Raw genomic sequence first — 15,931 nt, forward strand, 5'->3', positions numbered from 1 at the left:
TGGTTTAAATTAATCATCACCCATGACACAAATATAAGACTTATAAGCATCCTTCAAAATTATACACTGTAGACCACTAAGAATATTTACAAGTAGAAATAACCACAATCATAGTCTAAAGACAATTCAAAATTAATATTGGCCTTCTAAGAACAATTATGTCAGAATAGGAATTAAAAGACAATATCAATTAAGCAGATGTTTATCAATATTGCAGTAAATCTTATTTTGGTACCGATTGGCATATCGCTCAAATAATAGTTGCAAAACGTAAGAAATATCTCTGATCCATCATCTCTATACCCACTAACTATCTCTTGTTCTCTATAAATACTTACATGTGTTAGAGTTCCTTTTTAGATACCCATCCAAGCATATCCTCAACCTGATTCAACCCAATTCAGCGACTCCAGGCATTCTCAATCTGGTTCACTAACACAAAATCCTCCCTCCAGACTATAGAACAACGTTTATCTGACTATGTTATAAGCTCAAAATTTTGTGGTCAAAATCCAAATGATATTCTCTTTTGATAGACTATTTGTAAAAATGATTGCAGAATGACTCCCACCATTAAAGAGTGGTGCAGTTATAATTAGCCCTTCATGTCATCATTCAACCATGAGTAAAATTTGCATAAATAAGACTACCACCAAAAGATGAAAATTTTCATAAATAAATTTCTAAAGAAAATGAGGAAGCAAGCCAAGAGAAGCAAGAGTTCAAATCACATGAGGAGGGCAATGTTGGGAGCTGTTCTGATAAAGGTAAAAAAAAAATATTTGGTATAATAAATCCTTATCAATCTTCTTTAATCAAGTCATCTTCTCAATCTTACAAAAATTACATTTAGTAAGACCTGTTTGGTTAAAATGGTCTTGCTGCCTCTGCCATCATCTTCTTTACTCTGGTCAGCTTCTCAATCTCCCCAAGAGCCTGAAATTAGTGGAACAAAATAAGAAGAGTAATGCTACATAGCAAGAAAATTTTGTACATTTAAGCCATAATTTGTCAAAATGGTCAATTTTGGATAGGTCAAGATAGTGGAACCACTTGCCCATCAAAGAGTTAATAACAATCCCAACTTGTTAAGAAAAATTGTGTAACAAATTAAAGCTATAAGATACCAATGACCTAACAAGGGTAGGCACCCTTGATCTAAATTTTCTTTAAAGTAAAAGCTATAAAATGCTTTGAATAAATTTTATAACCTCCAAAGCCATGTCTTCTTTTGTAATGTCATTCAAGTTATCATAACCCAACCGAGATGCTACTTCTGTAAAATGATAGAAAATGTTAGGACTTGAGATAAACATGGTAAAACAAATATCAGTTCATGTCACTTCTATCTCCCTCTGTAGAGAAACAAAGAAAAATTAAACAATAGCTACAAGAAAGGTTATATACTTTGAAGTGAAATAACTGCATCAGATGTGGCATATCCATCTTTATGTTTGTTGTATAGAGCAGCTAGTTGATTTGTTACCTGCTATCATTTATCACATACATTTTCAATTGGAGAATTAGATTAAATGATTTATTAAAAGTAGAAGTTTATAAACTTTAATAGTAAGAAACCAACATCTGGGTAAGATCCTGGTGTAGATATTTCGAATGATGCAAATTGACCCCGGTCTTCAATTACATCTCTAGCCACAATGTCTAGAGGCACATCTACCAACAATGAAATCCCATGTCTCAAAAGTGCCCTATGTCAATTTAAGAGTAAGCTAAGACAACATTAGATGGAGTTTGACAAATTATGTAATAAAGATAAGAAAAGTAAACTCAAATATCCTCCGGTTTGAAATCCGTACAGATTAGTTGAACTTTGAACTGCGCCATTTCCAGCACAAACAACTAATCGGCCCATGGATGACAATTGCTTCAGTACCTCAGTCTGCAGCATTTGACATGTAAAACATAAGTAATCTACATTCTTATTCGAATAACTGGTGATTTCAGCATGCTTATCCTTAAATACAATGGTAAAAGCATGTCAACCCAGGTAGTTAAACAAAGTTTGTTTGTTAAGGTCACCGAATTCTGATACACAGATAACCAAACAACATGGGCTGAGAATTGAGCATGCATTCAATGAAATACAAGAAAATAAGAACAAAGTCTAATACAATCAATCACCTCAGACTCAAAGAAGCCCTTCTCATCACTTTCTCTAACTGATTTTGCAGCTGATGCACCGCCTAAAGCTTCTTCCACCAAACTATCACTGGATAGTGCATAAATATCAAGTTTAGGTAATTTTTGAAAGCTACCATTTTACTTGAAACCTTTTATTTTATGAGAGAATAAACATATACCTGTCAAAATAGTAATATCGTAATACCTCAGCAAGCAACTTTCCCAAATTGGTCTTAAGAGAGCTACCCAAACCTTTATAACATCAAATAAACACAGCATGTTAATGGGACAAAATCCAAAATCAACCATTTGAATGCACTGCTATTCTTACCGATCAGAAATATGGAAGTCCCTTTAAGTTCAGGGGAAACATCTGCTGCTTTCTTCTGAATCAAAACCTTAAAATGAGTACTTTCATGTTTAAACCACAAGAAAATATTCATTCACATGAGGGGTGATAATAACATGTGAATCATTCAAGAAAAAAGGATTCTTCACACTACATTTGGTTCTTGGTTCATTGTTTAAAAGTATGTCCTCATCGTTCAATCTTGCCTCAGTAATCCAATCTATGCACATGAATTTAACAAGGGAATGAGATCTCACCTTCACCGCAAGAGATGAATCATCCGCAACATCAACCTTAGTCACCGAAGCTAAATGGGCATCAAATTTTAAAAAAAATAATACACAATAAGCAATTTAACTACCCAAGTATCAAGTTCTACATTACCACCTAAAAATCCATGTCATTTAATCGAACTCGGATGCACTCTAAACCCCTTCATATTTGACTCCAAATGACACTGCACTTAGTTTGATCTTTTTTTCGTTGATAAATTTCTCCAATAATCACAAAATAACATCTTTTTCGGTTTTTCTCTGTCTGAAAGATTCACCATTTCCCAAAAAAAGAATCTTGAAGAAAAAAACAGATGAGAATTTTATTAGAGGAACGTACACTGCCCTCGTAGTTTAGTTTAATTATAATTCAAGTGCGACACTGTTGATGATAACATAAAAGGTTGTTGTAATATATGAAACAAGAGATTCAATTCTGAGTGTAATTAGTCTAACAACAACCTGTACATCTAAATCCTACACCTATACCTTCCTACCAAAGCTAAGAGTCCATTTGGGAGTAGGGTCATTTTCTCTTTCTTCCCTCCAAAATCCAACTCTCAAATAGACTCTAAGGGTCTACCTTTTATTCTCCCACTAACTAAATATTTATCCCACCAGATAAAGTCGGCTACATGGATGGAACAATATCATAACGAGAAAAAAGGAGCTTACTGGGAATAGTAGTAGCATCGGGTGGTAATGAGGAATTAGTGGAGAGCGGCCTGTTGCGGAATGGGTGATGGGTTGGAAACGCGAAGGTGGAAGGGGGGAAATGGTGAAGTTGAAGAGAGGAAATAGTGAAGTTCATTTGCTTCAATCTTGGTATTATTGCTTTCTCCATTCACTTCTTTCTTCAAATCAATTATCTTTATCTTTTATTCTACTTCACTCTTTTTTAATACTTCCCAAACCTTATTATTGGGTATCACAAAAATATGTGTTTCAGAAAGGATTACACGTTCAGTAATTTATACATTTTTTGGATGGAGATTATCTGTCCCATTTTCTGTGTCTCATTGTGTCCCCATCCAATTAAAAATTGCCACGTACTTAAAAAGAAAAAACATAAAAACAAAACATAAATTTTTTATATTAATTGGTGGAATTTGATTCGTTTGGTTCTACGTTTTTTTTATGGGTAATCATATTTTTTAGTGTCAATAATAACCACATTTATTTAGCGTCAATTATTACATTGTACAACTAGAATCTATTATTATGATAATATACCAGACTTAGTAAGCGACTCTTCCTAATAACTTTTGATGATATATTTAACTTTAAAACTTAGAAAATGTATTTTTATAAGCAATTTTACATTTTATATGTATCATTTTTTTTATTTTTTCACTTACTCCTGTTAAAAACTTTGAATATTCTACTCTTTTTTTGTGGTTATTGAGATTATCAATTAATGAACAATATTAAATTAGGGTTAGATTTTAAACTTATAATATTTTAAAAGATAAAGAAAAGTAAATACTCTTATTCATACATGAAATTTAACTAGAAGTATATTATTCAAAGGATTAAAGATGATCACTATCATTCACCATTTGTTTTGGTGTTTGTCATGATGATTTTAAGAAAAATATATTATCAATTTTGTGATTGATTAAAGTTATCGAGATGATGATAATTATATAATTTATTTCAATGTATAAAGGACATGTCTATTACGATCTCAAGAACTTGGCGATCACAAGTTTAAATGTCATAAATTTAATAAGGTCATCGTTAAAACTAACTCTTAGGATCTAGAAAAGAAATAATAATTACTTGAGGAAATCTAGAGCTACTCTTATCTTTTAATAAATGGATCAAATCTTTGCCCAACGACTCATGCAACTAAGGAATGAGTTCTTGATAAATTTGCTTTTAATTCATCATTCTTATGACTTATGAGTACAAATGCCTTATGAATTTTTTTTTCAAAACTATCTATAGTTAAGATGGAATATTCTTTCATAAGAGTCTACACTTTTTGTAAAACATATAAGTTAAGCCTAAAAATGTTAGTTTATCAAACAAAGTCAAAGAATGAGTCCAACATGACTTGCTAAGCTTATAACCTAGTCAAGAAGTTGAATGTCTGACAAGAAAAAGCTTTTAGTTTATCTTGAGATATATTATCTTGATAAAATTAAATTTAACAACAAAATAGGTATATGACAAGTCATTTTCAATTCAGTCAACCTCTTAAAATATCATAGTTCTCATACTAACATGTTAAACATTCTTAGTAACCCAATGCATATTATATACTATACATATCTTATGCACTATAAGGCTAACACTTTTCATCAATTTTCAATCATCTTCACTTTCAATCAAATGTCAAAGCCATCACTATATCACATTCATCTTAAATTCAATTACACATTTCCTTTTAATTTTCTACTTGTTTTTTTTTCCTTCTATTTTCACAAACTTCCCTCCTTAACTTGTTATTAGATTATCATTCATTTAATATCTAAATTTTACACTAACTCTTTGTGGGATGAACCTCATACTTGTTTCACTGTAATATCTATGAGTATTATTAAGACTTTGAAAAAAGTAACATTACTCATTATTTGAGGAAAAACATAAGTCTTTAACAATGACACTATACCACATGTAGTTTAATACACAAGACTCTCGCTTAATTCGTCCCGAGGAGGGTAAAATACACATAGTCTTACAACCAAAAATAAAAGGAAGCTTTTTCCAGGATTTCAACACATATTCCAAGCTACAAGGCAAATAACCTTGTCATGAAATATATAAACAACTTGCTTTAATCTTATCTGGGTATGTAGTGGAATGTAGTTAGCCCATTAGACTATTGAAATTGGAAGCATTTACAAAGGGCATGACCAACATGTGACACAATATACAAAGATAAGGACACAATTTACAAAGATAAGTGAATAGATAAAACATTGTTAAAGCATGTTTCACTAAATTTTATAAACGCATGCACGTTTTAAGACACATGATCACCCATGACACAAATATAAGACTTATAAGCATCCTTCAAAATTATACACCGGTAGACCACTAAGGATATTTACAAGTAGAAATAACCACAATCATAGTATGAAGACAATTCACAGTTAATATTGGCCTTCTAAGAATAATTATGTCAGAATAGGAATTAAAAAGACAATACCAATTAAGCGAATGTTCATCAATATTGCAGTAAATCTTATTTTGGTATCGGCTGACATATCGCTCAAATGATAGTTGCAAAACATAAGAAATATCTCTGATCAATCATCTCTATACCCACTAACTATCTCTTGTCCTCTATAAATACTTACGTGTGTTACAGTTCCTTTTCAGATACTCACCCAAGCCGATCATTAACCTGATTCAACCCAATTCAACCCAATTCAGGCGACTCAAGGCTGATTCTCAATCTGGTTCAGCTCAAGATTATCACTACCACAATATTCTCCCTCCAAACTATAGAACAATGTTTATCTGACCATGTTATAAGTTCAAAATTTTGTGGTCAAAACCAAATAACATTCTCTTTTGATAGACTATTTGTAAAAATGATTGCAGAATGACTCCCACCATTCTGAAGAGTGGTGCAGTTATAGTTATCCCTTCATGTCATCATTCAACCATTCATAAAATTTGCATAAATAAGACTACCACCAAAAGATGAAAATTTTCATAAATAAATTTCTAAAGAAAATGAGGAAGCAAGCCAAGAGAAGCAAGACTTCAAATCACATGAGGAGGGCAATGTTGAGAGCTGTTCTGATAAAGGTAAAAAAATATATTTGGTATAATAAATCCTTATCAATCTTATTTACTCAGGTCATCTTTCCAATCTCCCAAAAATTACATCTAGTAAGACATGTTTGGTTAAAATGGTCTTGCTACCTCTGCCATCATCTTCTTTACTCTGGTCAGCTTCTCAATCTCCCCAAGAGCCTGAAATTAGTGGAACAAAATAAGAAGAATAATGCTACATAGCAACAAAATTTTGCATATTTAAGTCATAATTTGTCAAAATGGTCATTTTTGACAGGTAAAGATAGTAGAACCACTTGTCCATCCAAGAGTTAATAACAATGGTAACTTCTTAAGAAAAATTGTGTCTTGCAAATATTTTCCACACAAGATACAAATGACCTAACATGGGTAGCCACCCTTGATCTAAATTTTCTTTAAAAAAATCTATGAAATGCTTGAATAAAAATTTATAATCTCCAAAGCCATGTCTTCTTTTGTAATGCCATCCAAGTTATCGTAACCCAACCGAGAAGCTACTTCTGTAAAATGATAGAAAATGTTAGGCTTTGAGACAAACATGGTGAACCATTTATCAATTCATGTCACTCCTACCTCCCTCTTCAGAGAAACAAAGAAAAAATTAAACAATAGCTACAGGAAATGTTATATACTTTGAAGTGAAATAACTGCATCAGTTGTGGCATATCCATCTTTATGTTTGCTGTATAGAGCAGCTAGTTGATTTGTTGCATGCTATCATTTATCACATACATTTTCAATTGAGGAATTACATTTGAGTGTAATATCTATGCACTGTCAGTATAAAGATTTATACAGTAACTAAGATTAAATATGAATGGTAGATGATATAGTGATAGTATATGAAACTCATATATTGTCCGTATATACATTTTTTCTCATTAGATTTAACGATCTATTAAAAGTAGAGGTTTATAAACTTTTAATAGTACGGAACCAACCCCTGGGTAAGATCCTGGTGTAGATACCTCGAATGAAGCAAATTGACCTCGGTATTCAATTACATCTCTAGCCACAATTTCTAGAGGCACATCTACCAACAATGAAATCCCATGTCTCAAAAGTGCCCTATGTCAATTTGAGAGCAAGTCAATACAACATTAGATGGAGTTTGGCAAATTATGTAATAAAGATAAGAAAAGTAAACTCAAATATCCTCGACTTTGAAATCCGTACAAATTAGTTGAACTTTGAACTGCACCATTTCCAGCACAAACAACTAATCGACCCATGGATGACAATTGCTTCAGTACTTCAGTCTGCAGCATTTGACATGTAAAACATAAGTACTTTACATTCTTATTTATCAAATCACTAGTGGATTTCAGCACGCTTATCCTTATATCCAATGGTAAAAGCATGTCAACAAGGTAGTTAAAGGAAATTCATTTGTTAGGGTCACCGAGTTCTGATGCACAGATAACCAAACAACATGAAGTGAGATATTGAGCATGTGTTTAATGGAACACAAGAAAACAAGAACAGACTTTGATACAATCAATCACCTCAGACTCGGAGAAGCCATTCTCATCGCTTTCTCTAACTGATTTTGCAGCTGATGCACCACCTAAAGCTTCTTCCACCAACCTATCACTGGATAGTGCATAAATATCGAGTTTAGCAAATATTTGAAAGCTACCATTTTACTTCAAACCTTTTATTTTATCAGAGAATAAACAGGTACCTGTCAAAATAGTAATATCGTAATACATCAGCAAGCAACTTCCCCAAATCGGTCTTAAGAGAGATACCTAAACCTTTATAACATAAAATAAACACAGCATGTTAATGGGATAGAGACGCATTGGGCTACAAACATCCAAAATCAACCATTTCAATGCACTGCTAATCTTACCGATCATAAATATGGAGGTCCCTTTAAGCTCAGAGAAAACATTTGCTGCTTTCTTCTGAATCAAAGCTTAAAAATGAGTACTTTCATGTTTAAACCACAAGAAAATACCTGCCTCGATTACTAGTTTTATGACGGGTGATAATAATATGTGAATTATTCAAGAAAAATGGATTCCTCAGACTTCATTTGGATTAGTAAATAGTAATTCAACCTTGCCTCAGTAATTCAATCTATGCATATGAATTTAACAAGAAGGGATTGAGATCTCACCTTCACCACAAGAGATGAATCATCCGTAGCAGCAACCTTAGTCACTGAAGCTAAAGGGGCATCAAATTTAAAAAAAAATACACAATAAGCACCCAAAACTCAAGTTCTACATTACCACTTAAAACTCTATGTCATTTGATTCCAAGTGACACTAAACTTAGTTTGTTCATATTTTTAGTTGATATATTTTCTCCAACAATCACAAAATAACATACTCAGAAGTGAATACCCTTCCTGTTGTTACACTCACCTCCCTTTTAGAAGAGAACACTGTAATTCGAGTGCCACGCCATTCGGGGAAATGAGTGTAATGAGAACATAAAAGGTTGTTGTAATATTTGAAACAAGAGATTCATAGTCTAACAACAACCTTATATGTACATCTAAATCCTACACCTTCCTACAAGCCTTCCTACGAAAGGTAAGGGTCCATTTGTGAGTTGAGTTTCAGAGAAAAAAAGAATAGAAAGGTAAAACATCAAAGTCCTCTCACAAATATATTTCGTGTCTGCCTTCATTTTCTCTTCTCTCTCCTCTCAAACCCAACTCATAAAGAGACCATGAGGGTCTGTCTACGAGTTAGGATTTGAATGGGGAGACTTCAAATTTAGAGTCATTTTATAAGTATGTTTCATAACTTTGAAAACTTCCAGTCTCCTTTCTTCCCTTCTAAAATTGAACTTGCAAAGGGACACTATATGTTGCATTAGAATTTAAATGTACATATTAAGTTGTTGTTAAGCTAAAACTCAAGGTATGGCATAAATAATTAAGGGTGAAAAGATAAAACAACAACAACAACCAAATATTTATTCAACTAGGTAGAGTCGGATAAATGGACGGAAGGATATGATAAGGAGAATAAAGAAGGGAGCTTACTAGGAATAGATGAGCAATTAATGGAGATAGGGGTATGACGCAATGTGTGATGAGTTGTTGGAAAGGTGAAAGTGGAAAGGATGAAATGTGAAGTTGAAGAGAAAGAGTGATAAATGAATGTGAAGTTGATGTGTTCTTCATTTCATTCAATCATGTTATTGCATTCTCCATTCACTTCTTCCTTCAAATCAATTATCTTTTATGTTTTATTCTACTTCACTATTTATTTAATACTTGTCAACCTTATTATTGGGTATTATAAAAGCCTATGTTTTCACAAAAAAGATTAAACTACTCCCTATATTTCAACTTTTTATACTCCTTACGAGCATGGATAATTTGAGTTGAATATTATTTTCATTTTATTCTTCAATCAACCATTTACTGCAGTATGAGCTATGAGATGAAATTGGTGAAAACCCCCTTGACAATGTGGAAGTACTTCAGGATCAGCTTGAATTTTTTCCTCATCTCTGTAAATTTCAGGTTCATGCCTTTTCTATGCTTCTAAGGATCTTTGTAAAAGTCTCTTTTTCTTTTAATATAATAAATATTTTTAAAATAATTATCTTAGATTTAACATTTTTTAATCCCCAAAATCTCAGTATGAAAGTTGTAGTTCATATTTGATCAAGATAATGGAGCCCATGATACAAACCTATATGGTATTCTTTAGTAGTTCTTTATCAAACACTTCAATTTTGTTGTACAAATCTCAAAATCTTCTTGTTCTGCATTGTACATATTAGCAAATATTAATTAATTTTATGTGTAGGAGGAAGCTAATCGTCAAATCCCTGCACACAGTTATGGGCTCTCTGTAACAGAAACCAAACTTGCTTGGTTCGTACACATAGTTGTTGCAATTCTCAAGGCAAAGCAAACGTCTAATTCTGGGTAATTGCTTGAATTACGATTAGTGGAAACTATGCACTTTTTGACAGTAACTAATTAGTTTTCTTTTATTTCCAATCTACAGTGGAGAATCTAATGAGATACTTGATGCAGAGCTTGCAGCGCGTACTCTGCAGTTGATTTATATTTTTGACACTGGGTTACACAGTAGGGTATGTTTTCATTGACGGATAAGATTGTCGATCTTAAAATGTTACAAGGGCAACATGATCTGTCCTATAGTATTGATTTTTACAGTTATATTTTCTGCATAATGCATGGGTATTTATCTATTGTATGAAGGTAACATGAATTTTGTGTTCATTTGTTAGGCTCTAATTCATCATTTAACATTATGTCATTTCTGATCTGATCTGCTTCTGACCAGATTTACTCCACTGTTAGAAAATGTTATCTGTCTGACTCTCAATCTTGGATTCTAATATGGTATCATAGCTACCAATCTTAAGTCCTACACAAAGGTGATTCGGATTGTACAGTTCATATTTCTTGCATTGCTATTATAACTTAGTTTTTAACATGAGAATCTTTATTTGCAGTGCAAAGAGGTTATTGATCAAACCATAAGTCTCCTTTTGGAGATGGCATCTAGGTTAGTCTTGTTCCATCTCAACCTCATTGGAGTATTTTCATTTATGATCTACCTTTTGTTCTTGATTTCTATATACTTTGTTGATTTTTTATTTTTTGTGTAGATACGTGACAACGAAGTTGCTCTTTAGGTTGGACACTATTAAACATATAATTTCAAATCTGAATGTAAGCTCTCTCTAAACCATTATGATGAGAGTCACCTTTAACTTGCATGTAGAACATTATACTTTCAATGGGTACAGGTATATATTAACAAATATGGTTCGTTAAATTTTGTGTTGTTGTGCATGTCTTCTTTTAAAATTTTAGACTATAGAGACATGATTAGGAAGATAATGATCTATTAGGTACGTGAAATATTTTGGTGATTACAAAACATGTTAGTAGGTTTTCAAGAGATAGCTCAGTTGCTAGAGTTGCATGACATAAGTTTGAGCATTTGGATTCAAACCTCGACAGTTGCGCTCTCCCCCCATCCCCTTTAAAAAATTTGCTTATCAAAACAACAATGTTAGGATGCCTAGATGTAACGATAATTTTGTCGCCTTGTGACCGGAAGTCATGGATTCAAAGCTGAGATAAAGTTGTGTGTATATACCCTCCCAAATAGGAACCACGTGCACTGAATCACCCTTATACATTTCTTATCAATACTCAATTGCAAGGTTTGAGACTTGATCCTAATTGAATGTGGGGTTCCAGTATGGGGTTTATACCTTTATATGGGGCCTTGGGCATCCAACCACAATGGGTGGGTGGCTCGTGTAGTGTGGTTCTCCCATGATTCATTTCAATTGGAGTCAGATCTATCGTTTTCTCTTCTCTCTCCTCTCAAACCCAACTCATAAAGAGACTATGAGGGTCTGTCTACGAGTTAGGATTTGAAAGGGGAGATTTCAAATTTATAGTCATTTTATAAGTATGTTTCATAACTTTGAAAGCTTTCAGTCTCCTTTCTTCCCTTCTAAACTTGAACTTGCAAAGGGACACTATATGTTGCATTAGAATTTAAATGTACATATTAAGTTGTTGTTAAGCTAAAACTCAAGGTATGGCATAAATAATTAAGGGTGAAAAGATAAAACAACAACAGCAACCAAACATTTATTCGACTAGGTAGAGTCGGATACATGGACGGAATGATATGATAAGGAGAATAAAGAAGGGAGCTTACTAGGAATAGATGAGCAATTAATGGAGAGAGGGGTATGACGCAATGGGTGATGAGTTGTTGGAAAGGTGAAAGTGGAAGGGAGGAAATGTGAAGTTGAAGAGAAAGGGTGATAAATGAATGTGAAGTTGATGTGTTCTCATTTCATTCAATCATGTTATTGCTTTCTCCATTCACTCTTCATTCAAATCAATTATCTTTTATCTTTTATTCTACTTCACTCTTGATTTAATACTTGTCAACCTTATTATTGGGTATTATAAAAGCCTATGTTTTCACAAAACAGATTAAACTACTCCCTATATTTGAACTTTTTATACTCCTTACGAGCATGGATAATTTGAGTTGGATATTATTTTCATTTTATTCTTCAATCAACCATTTACTGCAGTATGAGCTATGAGATGAAATTGGTGAAAACCCCCTTGACAATGTGGAAGTACTTCAGGATCAGCTTGAATTTTTTCCTCATCTCTGTAAATTTCAGGTTCATGCCTTTTCTATGCTTCTAAGGATCTTTGTAAAAGTCTCTTTTTCTTTTAATATAATAAATATTTTTAAAATAATTATCTTAGATTTAACATTTTTTAATCCCCAAAATCTCAGTATGAAAGTTGTAGTTCATATTTGATCAAGATAATGGAGCCCATGATACAAACCTATATGGTATTCTTTAGTAGTTCTTTATCAAACACTTCGATTTTGTTATCAAATCACTGGTGGATTTCAGCATGCTTATCCTTATATCCAATGGTAAAATCATGTCAACAAGGTAGTTAAAGGAAATTCATTTGTTAGGGTCACCGAGTTCTGATGCACAGATAACCAAACAACATGAACTGAGAAATTGAGCATGTGTTCAATGGAACACAAGAAAACAAGAACAGACTCTCATACAATCAATCACCTCAGACTCGGAGAAGCCATTCTCATTGCTTTCTCTAACTGATTTTGCAGCTGATGCGCCACCTAAAGCTTCTTCCACCAAACTATCACTGGATAGTGCATAAATATCGAGTTTAGCAAATATTTGAAAGCTACATTTTACTTCAAACATTTTATTTTATCAGAGAATAAACAGGTACCTGTCAAAATAGTAATATTGTAATACATCAGCAAGCAACTTCCCCAAATCGGTCTTAAGAGAGCTACCTAAACCTTTATAACATAAAATAAACACAACATGTTAATGGGATAGAGACACATTAGGCCACAAACATCCAAAATCAACAATTTCAATGCATTGCTAATCTTACTGATCAGAAATATGGAGGTTCCTTTAAGCTCAGGGGAAACATGTGCTGCTTTCTTCTCAATCAAAGCTTTAAAATGAGTACTTTCAAGTTTAAACCACAATAAAATACTCATTCACATGAGGGGTGATAATAACATGTGAATCATTCAAGAAGAAGGGATTGAGATTTGGATGAGTAAATGGTAATTCAATCCTGACCTTGACCGCAAGAGATGAATGATCCTTAGTGAGTGAAGCATTACTAGGAGGAATAGATGAGCAATTAATGGAGAGAGGGGTATGATGCAATGGGTGATGAGTTGATGGAAAGGTGAAAGTGGAAGGGAGGAAATGATGAAGTTGAAGAGAAGGAGTGATAAATGAGTGTGAAGTTGATGTGTTCTTCATTTCATTCATGTGTTCTTCTTTGATGTGTTCTTCATTTCATTCATGTGTTCTTCGTTGATGTGTTCTTCATTTCATTCATGTGTTCTCTGTTGATGTGTTCTTCATTTAATTCAATCTTCTTATTGCTTTCTTTTTTTTCAATTATCTTTTTTCTTTTATTCTACTTCACTCTTCATTTAATTCCATTTTTCTTTTTAAATGTGAAGAAGGAATTTCATAAATGGAGTATTGAGTTCTCCTATTAAAAGAAGGTTGCGAATCAAACCATGTAATAAAATGATCTTTGTATGCTCGCCTTTACCCATAAGGTATCTTATTTTCATAAAGTTAATGATTACAAATACATAACTATGTTCCTTCCTTTTATAACTATTCTTTGTGTTAATATACTTTGACTAAACTAATTAAGTAGGCTACATAAATATACAATTTAATAGTAAAGTGGCCTTAACACTTATTCTAATTACTTCCAATTAATTAATAATCTCAACTGTTTCTTAGAATCAATCTCTCACAATAAACAAAGACAAATGTTTCTCCATAAAATAATCTACAAGAACCAACCTAGGAGATCCCAAGGCAAAGTGTGAAACACATCAAAGTGAGAAATGATAGAAAAGACTTTCCTGTTTAGGTAATGAGTGACAAGTTTTGAAGCCTCTCCATTTCTATGAATAATGTCACTCTCCTACTACAATCTTCTCAAATATATTTGTATTAGGTGATGAAGGTATTTGTTTTGTGTAGGTGGAATGATTCATAGAAAGAAAGACATGGCTAAGGGAAGAAAAACCCAATGGACAAAAATGGAATGCAAGAAAGAGAATTAAGGCCTTTGGTTGTGAAGACAATGAGATGTTTTAGTAAATTTATAGTGAGGGAGGGGAGCAAATCATATGTCCCAATAAGGGTACTACTATAAATTATATGTCGTCTCAAAAAGTGTATCACTCTATATGTTATTTGACCTATAATTAGTCCCTTCAAGTCAATGTTTCATGATTTTTTATTCAACTTTTGTCTAGACCTTATGCTATATAAAAGACTTATTAATAACCTTAACAAATTAACCTACATAATTTAATTATATAATAATTATTATTATTATATATAAAAAACTTGAATATATATAAAATAAAATATATGAAAGTAAGCTTATTTAAAAGCATATTTGTCAATTTCTTAAGCAGTTAATATTATTTAAATAACAAACTTTGTAGTATGAACAAAGCCCTTTACAATATGAACACACTTGAAAGTGAAGTAGTTGTTGGGGGCTCTAAACTAACCTAAGAGATGAAGCAACTCCTTATCATATCTAGAAAAAAGGTGACAATATACACCACACACACTATGAAGCAACATAAAAATTTAATATCCAAGAACTTGATACTATTTTCCTGAAGAGAAAAAAATGTATTTACTGACAGCGTGAGAGTTTTTTATATTGTTGATGCATTATTTACCACTCATTCTTAAATAAAAGTAATATAAATGAATAGTAAATGATACATTGACTATTGTATATAATTTTTGATATTGTTAGTGACTTGATATTACATTATTTCATTAATTGGCCATGTATAAATATATGATGTTGATCACATGGTAGAACTAGATTCTGATTCTTTGTTAGTACCTCATTTGTGGCTGCTTGAAGAAGATTCTGATTACTGTTGTTATTATGTCATGGTTGAGGTTTCTTACAATTGAAGGAAACCTTTTTATTGTTCTTTTAATCAGCTTTGCTTATGTTCCATCAAAATGCATCTCTTTATTGGAATTGGAAATTCCCTTTTTTCACATTAGATTTGCTATGATTTTGTAAAGATTATTTAGGAACTTAATCTTTTCAACACTTTCTTTATCATTGTTTAGAATTGTGAGAAAGAGCACTCACAATGGTGAAAAAAGTGAATTAGACAAATAAGAACGTTCTTCTTCCAATTTCACCATTAGAGAAGAATTGTTCTTGTGCTTATTTTGTAACAGTGAACTAAATAGACACCATTTTTTATAGTTAAGACAACATTAAAAAATGAAAAAAAAAGTTAGAAGAGAGAGGAAA

General features: G+C 32.4%; 2 protein-coding genes across 5 annotated transcripts; both read right to left on the reverse strand.

Moving 5' to 3' along the window:
* LOC109335020 (probable inactive shikimate kinase like 1, chloroplastic) lies at window positions 627-3,659 on the reverse strand. Of its 4 annotated transcripts, none has more exons than XM_019571052.1 (10): window positions 3,439-3,659; window positions 2,749-2,798; window positions 2,474-2,540; window positions 2,322-2,394; window positions 2,143-2,230; window positions 1,818-1,900; window positions 1,583-1,709; window positions 1,408-1,489; window positions 1,212-1,276; window positions 627-936 (listed from the first exon to the last, which is right to left on the reverse strand). In XM_019571052.1, exons 1-10 carry the CDS (start codon window positions 3,605-3,607, stop codon window positions 868-870), a joined length of 873 nt encoding a protein of 290 aa, XP_019426597.1. In that variant the 5' UTR covers window positions 3,608-3,659; the 3' UTR covers window positions 627-867. The 4 variants fall into 4 exon arrangements, with proteins under 4 accessions (XP_019426597.1, XP_019426599.1, XP_019426598.1 ...); XM_019571054.1 differs by having other exon boundaries at window positions 2,474-2,528; window positions 3,439-3,658; XM_019571053.1 differs by having other exon boundaries at window positions 1,408-1,486; window positions 3,439-3,649.
* Window positions 6,368-8,955, reverse strand: LOC109335563 (probable inactive shikimate kinase like 1, chloroplastic). The gene is made up of 10 exons (XM_019571696.1): window positions 8,934-8,955; window positions 8,663-8,712; window positions 8,393-8,447; window positions 8,222-8,294; window positions 8,043-8,130; window positions 7,714-7,796; window positions 7,470-7,605; window positions 7,170-7,251; window positions 6,973-7,037; window positions 6,368-6,696 (listed from the first exon to the last, which is right to left on the reverse strand). The coding sequence occupies exons 1-10, from the start codon at window positions 8,953-8,955 to the stop codon at window positions 6,628-6,630; spliced, it is 723 nt and encodes a 240-aa protein (XP_019427241.1). The 3' UTR covers window positions 6,368-6,627.

The sequence above is a fragment of the Lupinus angustifolius genome, chromosome LG20 (genome assembly GCF_001865875.1).
Source record: "Lupinus angustifolius cultivar Tanjil chromosome LG20, LupAngTanjil_v1.0, whole genome shotgun sequence".
NCBI classification, from domain to species: Eukaryota; Viridiplantae; Streptophyta; class Magnoliopsida; order Fabales; family Fabaceae; genus Lupinus; species Lupinus angustifolius.